The 11007-nt window shown below is 48.2% G+C and overlaps 1 protein-coding gene across 1 annotated transcript; it reads left to right on the top strand.

Annotated features, from left to right (window-relative positions):
• Positions 1-1077: 1077 nt before the first annotated feature.
• Positions 1078-9882, top strand: LOC128329734 (uncharacterized). Its single transcript, XM_053261348.1, has 5 exons — positions 1078-1101; positions 1456-1484; positions 3536-3601; positions 7871-8078; positions 9309-9882. Exons 3-5 carry the CDS (start codon positions 3540-3542, stop codon positions 9432-9434), a joined length of 396 nt encoding a protein of 131 aa, XP_053117323.1. The 5' UTR covers positions 1078-1101; positions 1456-1484; positions 3536-3539; the 3' UTR covers positions 9435-9882.
• The last annotated feature ends 1125 nt before the right edge of the window (positions 9883-11007 follow it).

The following is an 11007-nucleotide window of genomic DNA, read 5'->3' as shown; positions in this document are numbered from 1 at the left end:
ACTTAAAAGCATTTTAAATTGATAAGGGACAGCAAGGTCAGCAAGGGTCACCAAGAGGAATGAGCAGATCAAACCTCTGAACCCCCCAAAACTGCCTGAACCTCCCATCACTAAAAAAAAAAAACCCTCACCAACCACAGATACTCAAATCTCAATTGGCAAATATATGTGAATCTCCCATTCGCATATACTCAAAACGCAGTTGGTAAAACCGCAGTTGGCAAGGGATGACTGTATTAGCAAGCCAGCATAGAAGTCCCTACCTGGGCCATGGATCCCGGGCATATACATAGCTGCAACAAACTAGTTTAAAAGAGACACCCACTGTGCGGCACACACAGAAGTACATGTTTTCTTTCTACCATGCCAGGTGTCAGATTTAAATTGGACCTTAGTAGATCACCATATTCTTGTAACTTGTAGGGTTTCCCCGGTGGCACAGCACCTGCAGTGCATGCAGAAGGTCCCAGATTCAATCCCTGACATCTCCAGGTAGGGCTGAGGAAGATCCCTGCTTGAAACCAGGGAGATCTGCTGCCAGTCAGTGTTGACAATACTGAGTTTGACTCAGTACGAGGCAGCTTCATACAATGCCTTTCAGTTTGCCACAAATGATCCTGTTTCTCTGCTATTTGCTTTTTTCTCAGGCAAATGGGTGGCCAAAGCTAATCTCAGGCCAGTTTTGGCCGGCATTTGGACTACATCCTTTTAGCACTCAGCTCCTTCCTCATATCAGATTCCCCACATTTTTCCAAGGATTATCAGTCTTGTGATATCACCAGACTCCACCTTATGACATCACAGAGTGGCCGGTGTGGACACCACCGGGGGGCGAGGGCAGCAAGAGGCACTTTTAAGCATAAATTAGCAGGTGCTTATCTTTGGTCTGGCCACACCTGCAAACTGCTCCAAGCATCAGCGCGCCACCCAGAACTCCCTACAGCAGGGGATCGGCTCTGCCACTCACCTGGCTTCCGTGGAGCCAATCCCCAGCTGGTGGCCAGGTGAATAGCAAAGCTGATCCCTTGCTGCAGAGAGTGCTGGGTGGCGAGTTGCTGGTCCCAACAGCTTGCAGGTGAGTCAGGTGCAGCCAAAGCGGAGGTAAGCACCTACTAATTTATGTTTAAAGGTGCCTCTCGCCACCCCCTGGAGGCACCCACACCAACCGCTGTTGGGACCTCACCAGCAACCCACTTAGAAATCTTAGACTTGTGGCTGCATCCAATCCAATTTCATGTGTACCTGTCTATGCTAGAATATCTCCTAACATTTCTCAACCCTGTTCCTCCCTAATCTAACTTTCCCAATGGTTGAGAAATTCCCATCCAAACATCCCACACACCCCCAAGCCGTCCTCTTCCTTATTTAATAACTTCCAACTGGTAGGGAAGTAGATGGCAAATGTTTCTGATGTATACACTTCCCCTGTCTAATTTCATCTAATTCTCTTTCTAGGTTTCATCACAGGATTGTGACCAATACCCGTAAGTTTCTGCACTTGCTTCCTTCTTGGACTCTTCTCCACTCTCCAACACTGATCTGTTAGAAAGTAGGGATCTGCAAAATGTTTTGATGTTGAAATTTCTCAGCTCGAAACGGGCTGTTTCAAATGTTTTGAGCTTGAAACAAAATGCCCTTTAAATAAAGGGCCTGGCTGTTTTGAGCTTGGAACAAAACAGCCCCATTTCTATTCAAAATGTTTTGACATTTCGAGCATTTTGGAGGCCTGTTTTCCCCTCACTGATTGGTTTTCTGGCACTGGCTTGCTATCCTATAGGGCATTTGAGGAAAGATTAAACATTTGTTAAAAATCTCCTGTTTGCCCATTTCTTTTGTGGGTTGGATGGTAGGTAGCACCCATCATGCACTACTACTCAACCCACTTTGGTGTCCCTAGGAACAATGGTGTCCCATGAGGAACAATGGGGTGTTTTGAGTTTCCCCATTGCTCCCTATGGCCACAACACTTGAAACATTTTGAGTTTTGTTCCATCAAGACAGCTGGGTCAACTGCCATTTTGATGAAACATTTTGGCCATCTGTCTTTTGTTTCAAGCTCGAAACAAAATGCAAAATCTGTTTTGTGCACATCCCTATAAGAAAGGTTCTTCTAAGACTGAATCAAAGCCAAACTAGCTGCCATGTGGGATATCTGTGACTGAAACCTCCCAACATCTTTAGCCCTATTCAGATGTTACATTGTATGTAAGGTTCAGACCCTAAGACTCAGTAGGAAGTCAGAATGGCTCCTGATGGTGGGGGGAATGGAGCCTACCATCAGCCTGGATTATTGCCCCTTTCCTATGTGCGTTCAAAATATATTCAGTATGCTTATAAGTGTTCACCACATCTGCCCAAATCAGCTTCAATGTGTTGAAACTAAATCATTTGCATCTTGCCCCAGTGAAGTCTTGGAAGCCATGTGGGGAACGCATGGAGCAATGCTGCAAAATGTAGTCCTTTCCAGCACTTTCCCCATAGAGGAATGTTCCATGGGAAAGAATTACATTTCCCAGTATTCCTCATGTGTCTTCCAAGACATCACTGGGGCTTGCCACAGTGCCACATCCTTTAAAAAGCCTCCCCGGTTCTGTGTGGAGGACTGCATTACACAGAGGTAAGCACTGCAAGTGGCCACACACGCCCCTCCACGGTGCCAGGGGCATGGTGAAAATGATTTGGCTCTTGACACTGCAAGGTCACATCTGTGCATGGGCCTAGTACTTGGTCACACTCTCTCACAGAAAGAGAAAGGAGGGTATGAAGACAGCAAGAACCCCAAAAAGGGAATAATTAAAACTTTAGAATGGGAGTAAAAATTGGGGGTGAGCTATTTTAAAGAAAATAGCTTGTGCCCTTGGCAGCTAGCTTCTTATCCTAAAATTTAGCTCCTTGAGTTGGATGGACAGCCTGAGGGGAAGGCTGAAAGACCTTGACTCTCTGGGTCAAACTCTGAGGCTTGGCAAACCCCTTCGGGGTGAGGCAAATCCAAATGGCTGGACGGACAAAATGAGCAAACCAACAGTTGTCATAGCAACAAGGCTACATACTCTTGGCAGGGGGTGGGATGAAACTAGAGATATAAGAACATAAGAGGAGCCCTGCTGAGTCAGAGCAAAGGTCCACCAGCATTCTGTAACCCATAGTGGTCAACCAGATGACTCTGGAAGCCCACAATCAGTGTATGAAGGTAACAGCCCTCCCTGTTGTTGCCCCACCCCACCCTGCCCCGCCCCACCCCGCCCCCAGCAACTGGTATTTAGAGTGCCTGTGAACATGGAAGTTCCATGTAGCTATGTCCAACTTCTGTTGATAACCCTACCCTCTGTGAACTTGGCCAATCCTCTTTCAAGCCATCCAAGTCGGTGTCCATCAACATATCCTGAGGCAGAGAGGATGGAAGAGGGGGCAAAATGGCTGATGTATCACATAAGTTGCACCAGAATTCTGCAGACCTTAGTCCTCAGTAATGGTGAAATGATGGGTTTAAGAGATGGTCTCATGTTTCAGATGTTTATGTTTCTTTCTATCCAAGGTGTATGGGCAAGAACTGCTGTAAAACGCCATTTTCATTTCCTGATGACGGAGATAATTGGTTACCGTATGTACTGGGCAGGGAGTGGGGGTGCTTCCCTGGGCATCATTGGCAGACGTTGGTGGTTGGGAGGCCTGGATCATATGTGCCAATGCCGACATTGAGACTGGTCCATTCCTTTAGCCATTACCATATGACTAATTTAAGCTAGGCTGCCACAGAGATTTATTTCTTTCAGAGATTTCTAGGCCACCATTTTGCTGAGGTTTCCAAAATGGCCAGCAGTGCACAGATGTCAAAAACTCAACATTGGCCATAAAAACCAATTAGAATCTTCACTAGCAGTGGAGACAAGTGGCTTAAAATGCACATAGAAGCTCTCATCATCCCTGCTAGCTGGGCAAAGAGGCACCTTTCAAAAAGAAAGCCTCATATTGTGTGTGTGTGTGTGTGTGTGTGTAAAACTGTCCCTATTCATCCCAGCACAGAGTCTTCTTGGTGACTGTTGCTGGTGTCTCCCTTGTGTTTCCTTTTGGACTGTAAGCCATTTTGGGCCAGGGAACAATTTTCTTAATATTTTTGCTATGTAAACCACATTGTGAACATGTTTTGTTAAAAAGAGGCATATCACTATCCTTAATGGCTGACATGATGAGGAAAATTATTCAATGCCTAACTTGTCCTTGTCGGGGTTTAGGGAGGAGGAATTCTCCAATTAACCTTCCCGCCCTCTCACACTAAATTACAGGCACGGGCATTGCCTCAGAGTTGGGGAGGAGGGAAGTATATTCACTCCACTCCTTCGCCTATCAGTGGGAGCAAAGGTCCGTGCTCCTCTCTGGGAGTCCACTGGACCAACAAACCCCATCCCTGCTGATCATCTCATCTTTGGCAGCCCCTGCCTTAAATAAAACCCTACATTTAGGACATTCCTCCCCACTTCCAGCTTGCTCCTTCTCCCCTGGCCAGGCAAGTAGATGGGCCGCCCAATCCATGGCCTCCCAAGGGCCCTTTCCCTTCAACTCCACCCCCTTCACTAACATTTCCACAGAGGGCTGCAGCTGTGGGGCCGACATCATCATCGTGGCATCTCCACCGCTCTGCTGCCTCTTGGGCTGCACCTGCCCATCCCCCAACAGCTGTTGCCCGCCCTTCCTGGCTTCTGCAAGGGAATTGCTGGGTCTGTCCAGGCAACTGGAGCCCTCTGTCTTTCTCGGCAAACCACTGTTTGACTGGGTGAAAAACCCTGTTTCTCGGAGGAGGGTAGGGAAGCCCGACAGTCCTTTTAATTTTGATAGGATTGCTTTTTCTCATCTATTTCTTTCTTTTAAAAGCAGTAATACTCTGGATATGGGGGAATATCTATCTAATCTAATCTAATCTAATCTAATCTATCTATCTAATCTAATCTATCTAATATAATCTAATCTAATCTAATCTAATCTATCTATCTATCCACTAGCAGTCCCAATTTATTTCTAGGTGAGATACTTCTTCGGGGGATAGGCCAGAAGTATTCTTCAGAAAACTCTTCCCAAAAGAACTAAAGCCTCCTGCAAGACTGTGGTTGTTGTACAATATTTCTGTCCTATCCCTTGAAGAAGAGTTTTGTCTCAAAACGTTTTGGGACTGTTAGTGGTCCCCCCGCCCCTCCTGTTCCTAGAGAGTTCTTGTTCTGTTCCCTACCCTTCCTGTTCTGTGGTACTGCCCTCTTGCTTTTCCCACTGACATTATTTAAGGCCCAAGGATGCACCAGCAGTGATGTAGTGATGGCACAAAAGGTCTGTGTTCATGCATTGAACACAGGTGCCCCCTGTGGCGGGAACTACTTCCCCGCTCACTCATGGCAACACCTTGCTGCCGCTCCTGCCACCCACTGCTGCTGTCGATCCCGCTGCTAGTTGGAAGCAGAAAGGCCCTGAGTGGCCTTCCTGCTTCTGAGAGGCCGGGCAGCTGGCTGGAAATGGAGGGCGCACATGTGCCCTGACGCAGACACAGGGCACCTTCACTTCTTCCACTACAGGCAGGCTCCAACAGGCCCATTGAACTCAGGAAGGACCAAGGTAGGCAAGAGGCGAGTGGCAGCAGTAGGAGTGGCCAGCCAGCAGGGCAAAAACAGCACTGGCTGGTGGGATGGGGGGAGGGATGGGTGAGGCTGTCCGCAGATGCCAGGTGGCTCATGTTCCAAGGATACCTAGGAACACTGATAGCTCTACCTCTGTGCACTAGAGCAACGAGAGAACAGCCTAACAGAATCTCTCAACTAAATGCTCTGATGCAGTAGGGAAGCGGCCATTTTTTACTCTGTGCCACCCAAAAATATGTCATTGGGATTTGTACAGCCTCAAGGTGACACAGAGGGTGGCGCAGAGGGCTTCTTGTGGAAGGGGAGGGTGTAAATGCTGGCCAATTCTAGAGGTGTGTATGGAACTGGCTGGTCTGGTTCGGTTCTAGTCTGAATCGGATCCAAACAAAACCGGGCCAGTTCGGTCTGGCACCCCCTCAAACAAAAATTCTGCAAACAAAACTTTGTGATCATGCCCAGGCCACGCAGAGGCCCATTGTGCAGGCGTGGCGGCCTCCAAAATGGCTGCTGCGCCAGTGGGGGAAAGGCCCGAATGGGCTGAAGAACGGCCGGATGGGGACGTTTTTGAAGGCGAGTAGGCTGGCAGGGGGAGAGGGGAATCTCCGTGGACCCCCCCCCCCCCGCTGCTGCCTCAGAGAACCCCTCCCCAAGGGGATAAGTTTAAATTTAAATTTTTTTAAAAACCCATTCACGATCCCCTCCAAACTGGCTGGGTGTGTGTGTGTGTGTGTGTGTGTGTGTGTGTGTGTTCAGTCCAGGGTCGAGCCATACTGGGGGTAGTTTGGCTCAACCCTGAGCCTTTGAACCAAATCATTTTGACTTTGAACTCATTTGGTTTCAAACTTGTTTGCACATCCCTAATCACTTGCTCCCATCACCGATGCAGTTAGCTGGGACATTCTGTTAGGCTGCTCTTTTTCTGCATTGGTGCATCCTGGCACTGTATGTCAGCCAATATATTTTAGAATTACCTCACCTCATATGGACCTGCCCAAGAATGCTAACTTTCTCAGAGACTTTCCTCCAGGTTCTCCTGCAGTCAGACGTGTGGTGGATGGAAACGCAAGGAGAGCCTTTCTCACTTGGCCCAAAATTTGGAAGAGCCTTCCCAGCCAGCTAGGCCCGGCCCCATCACAGCCCGCTTTCAGATGGGCAGCAAAGATTATGTCATTTCAGCAAACATTTTTAAACTGAAATTATTGCCTTTTGCTCCATCTGTTTTTCTGCTGCCTTATGATTGCATAAGCTTTTATCACTCACTTCTTCCTGATCAGCTGAGGGCCAGAATTTAAAAGCAGGAAATGACACCTATCGGCTGGCTATAACTGAAGTGCCTTTATTCACTTCACATTATTTTATGTGGCTAATAGGTGTCATTTCCTGCCTTTAAGTTCTAGTTTCCCAACTAAACAGGAAGGAGCAACATTTCCCTTCCCATCCATCAGGTTAAGGATATATGACAAAATCAATGCAGAAAACATTTGCTTTTTACTGTTTAGCGGAACCAGCACTGCTTTTCGTTTCGTTCACCTCCCCCAGCTGAGTTCCATTTCAACTTTCAGTCAGCCCTAGTTGGTGAAAAGGGGGAAACAAAACCAAGCAGGAAACAAAAATTATGTATTTGAAAATGCCTGGGCAGTTTTCCCTCCTACCTTGCTTCCACCACACAACCAAAAATTGGGAGCACGCACAGCCCCCAAACCCAGGTAGAGCACTGTTGTTTTTGATTGAGTAAATGACCTCGTTGTGTTTTAGCAGCATGGTCAAAAGTAGAGAGCAGAGGCGTAACTAGGGAAAACGGCGCCCGGGGCGAGCATTGAAATGGCGCCCCCCGCACCCCCCCCCCCCCGCGCCCCCAACATACTACATTATACTTGGGTTTTTCCTCACAAGCTCCCGCCACCAAGCCAGGCCACTGACTGGCCGCCAGGTGCCAGCAAAGCAATGGGGGGGGCGTGGGCGGCGCGGAAGGGACCGCTCGTGGGGGAGGGGGCGCCGATGCGCTCCCTTGACTGCTGCAGCGCTGCTGCACTGAGCAGGAAACATTTGTATTAACAAAAAAAATTTTAAAAATTAAATAATTTTTTTTTGTCATGGCGGCGCCCCCCACGTGACCAGAAAAGATGGCGCCCAGGGCATGTGCCCCCCCTATAGTTACGCCTCTGGTAGAGAGTACCTCAGGGGACTGTTGAGGGGCCTTAGAGAGCCCTTGTCTCCTACAGGACTCTCTTTTCTTTGTCTCTTCCCAGATCTGTGGGAATTACCATTTTTGTATTAGTTGGTGTGGGCTTCTTAGCAGGCATCTGCTCCTTTTGCTACCGGTGCTGCAAGGATGCCGGGGAGAGCCTCCCAGAAGAACCTAGAAGAGATCTCCCCATCCCACCACCAGCCTTTGTACCACCTGCACCTTCTGCTCCATCACCGGAGCCGTTCACAGACCCTCCACCCTATTCTGAGGTAAGGCCAGTGGGTGTGCTTCTTCCAGTAGCCCAAAAGACGTTTAGGATCCTCTCGAGTGAGAATGCAACGCTGTTTAAGTTCCGATGTGTGAAAAGGTCAAGAAAAAAACAGGACACCAACAGGGGTTCCCCAACCTGGGTCCCCAGCTGTTGTCGGACTAAAATTCCCACCATTCCCAGCTAAAATGGCCAAAGGCTGGTTCTGGTCATTTCATCATCACGTATTTGAAGTGTGCAGTCTTTTTGCCTAAAAGATGTAAAATGTTGCTAGCCCATGTTTACTGATGTTGAGGCAACACAGCAGCACTCTCCAGCCTTGGGTCCCCAGATGTTGCTAACTACATCTCCCATCATCCCAAAGGCCATTGTGGCTGGAGACGATGGGAGTTGTAGTCCAACAGCATCCTGGGACCTATGTTGGGAACATCTGCTTTAAAACCATATTCCTTGTAGGCTAAGGTGGCTCCTTTTTTGAGAGGTTTCAGCCAGTGCTGGGCTCCCAGCCTAGCTGGGAACACCTCTCCCTGCCTTTGCAAGCAAGGAGAAGCCATCCCAGCAAATGCGGCGCTGGCTGGATTTTACTTCCAAACGGGGCACAGGGCCCCATTTGCTAATTGGGCCATGCGCCCTGCATCTGAGGTCAGACGTAGGGGGCATGGCGGGGCCACCAGGCGCAGCCCCTGGAGCATGGCAGCCCGAGTTCTTTGAACCCCTCCATGCGATGGTGGCTCTGCCGCTGCTTGGGCCTGATCCAGCAGAGCTGTCCTTATGACAGTCTGCCAGAAGCCATAACTATTATTATTCTTTGATGTGTAAGCTGGCTGAAAGGCAGCACAGAAACATTTTGAGCAGATGGATCATTAATCAAGATTTTAATCATGTGGGCATCTCCTGCTTAGACACACACCATGCTCTAAGGCAGGGTTTCTTAACCTTGGGCCCCCAGATCTTGTTGGACTACAACTCCCAGAATCCCCAGACATGGCCTTTGTGGCTGGGGATGATGGGAGTTGTAGTCCAACAACATCTAGGGGCCCAAGGTTAAGAAACCCTGCTCTAAGGAGACCTGCAAGCAGACCTGTTTACAATCATTTTGTCCTCAGCCGCTAGGAAACTCTCCCTTCCCAGGAATTCCCAATACCTGGGCAGAGCAAATATGCATACTGGAGGTGTTGGTGGGGGAAAGTGGTAGTGTAGCATTTTGTATGATTAATATCATTTTCTCTAGGTTGCATGGAAGCCGTATCCTGCTCCTGTGGGCCAGCCTCCTGCCTATGACAATATTGCTATGGATGGTATCTCTTCCCTGGATTTCTTCCGACCCCCTGCATTAGTGCCCAAGCCTAATGTCTGAAGAGCCATCAGTTTATCCCGGTTATTTCCGGAGAACACTGAGAATACCTTAAAAACAGCCTTGATAGAGCAGGCCAAGATCAAACTAGCCCAGCATCCAGTTCCCAAGAGGAGTCTTCAAGGTGCTTCTAGAAAGCTCACAAGCAAGCATGAAGATGATGGCTTTCCCCCATTCTTTGTCCCCAGCAACTGGCATTCAGAGGTGTACTGCTATTGGACATGGAAGTTCTATTTAGCTATTATGACTAATTGGCTACTAACAGACCTATGTTGCATGAAAATGTCTTTTTCTTTTCTTTTTTTTTTAAGGCTGTTTAAGACATAGACTCCCGAACTTTTTCATTTTCATGGACTACTTGAAAATTGCTCAGGGTCTTAGCAGACTACTTAATAAACTTTTTGTTGTTGTTGTTCTACAAATAAAAGAGAGAGTGTGTGTGTACACAAATTCAAAACAAAGGCGAGGCGAGTGTGCTCTTAACGCTGGTTCTGCAATCGTGTGACTGCTCAGATTGCTTGCAGTGCCCATCTCATGGGGGAGTGCCGGTCCCATGGGGGAATCCCCCAATACACCACACTCATTGTGCAGTGTTGGAGTCCTGGACTCCAAAAAGCCGTGCAGCTCCTGGGACAACTGCTTGTGTGTGCAGCCAAGCCAGGCGGTGGCGGGGAGGTAAATTTTGTTCAGCCTTCCCCGCCCACCTGCCCTACCTCTGGTTGTGTGAATATCCTTATTATGTTATATCTGTGTTCAGATTTATTTACACCAGGGCTGCTCAACTTTGGCCCTGCTGGAGATGTTGGCCTACAACTCCCATAATCCCTGGCTATTGGCCACTGTGGCTGGGGATTATGGGAGTTGTAGCCACCTAATGGCGCAGTGGGGAAATGACTTGACTAGCAAGCCCCAGAGATTACCAGTTCAAATCCCCGCTGGTATGTTTCCCAGACTATGGGGAAATGGCCATTTATGGCTATGGCCATTTTTTATGTTTCCCAGAGTATGGGAAACACCTATATTGGGCAGCAACGATGTATGGAGATTCTGAAAGGCATTATCTCATACTGTGTGGGAGATGGCAATGGTAAACCCCTCCTGTATTTTGCCAAGGACAACCACAAAGCTCTGTGGTCACCAGGAGTTGACACTGACTCAATGGCACAACTTTACATTTAGTAGAAAAAAAACAGCCAAGGTTGAGCAGCCCTGCTGTTTTTGTATGAATAATTGTACCTGCACTGATTTTAAAACTGAACTTAGATATAGGCCCCCTAATATGCTTGGTACAGATCATAAGTGGACTGCTGTACCTGTGTTAAGCATACTATGTGAATAACTGGACCTCTGCACAGATCTTTACCTTTGTACACTGTACACAGATCGTATGAGTGTTGAACATAGCCTGTTAATAAGGTTCATGTTCAGGGCAAATTAATAATAACTAGCTGGCCCATGCACAGAGCACTTGCGCCTCTAGTTCTCCCTTGTTCTTGGCCTCATTCTCAGCCCTCCCCCCTCCTCTTCCCCCCTCCAATGTTTGTTCTCTCTGGCCGGCCACCTGGCCAGCTGTTTT

Source organism: Hemicordylus capensis, chromosome 6 (genome assembly GCF_027244095.1).
Source record: "Hemicordylus capensis ecotype Gifberg chromosome 6, rHemCap1.1.pri, whole genome shotgun sequence".
NCBI lineage: Eukaryota > Metazoa > Chordata > Lepidosauria > Squamata > Cordylidae > Hemicordylus > Hemicordylus capensis.
Note: the sequence above shows the minus strand (reverse complement) of the source record. Positions and strands in the feature narration are given on the sequence as shown.

Excerpts from the sequence above, each read along its gene's own strand:
- LOC128329734 (XM_053261348.1), top strand. The coding sequence starts at position 3,540 with ATGGGCAAGAACTGCTGTAAAACGCCATTTTCATTTCCTGATGACGGA. Across the intron at positions 3,602-7,870 it reads GACGGAGATAATTGGTTACC|ATCTGTGGGAATTACCATTT; the intron begins GTATGTACTGGG and ends GTCTCTTCCCAG. Across the intron at positions 8,079-9,308 it reads ACCCTCCACCCTATTCTGAG|GTTGCATGGAAGCCGTATCC; the intron begins GTAAGGCCAGTG and ends CATTTTCTCTAG.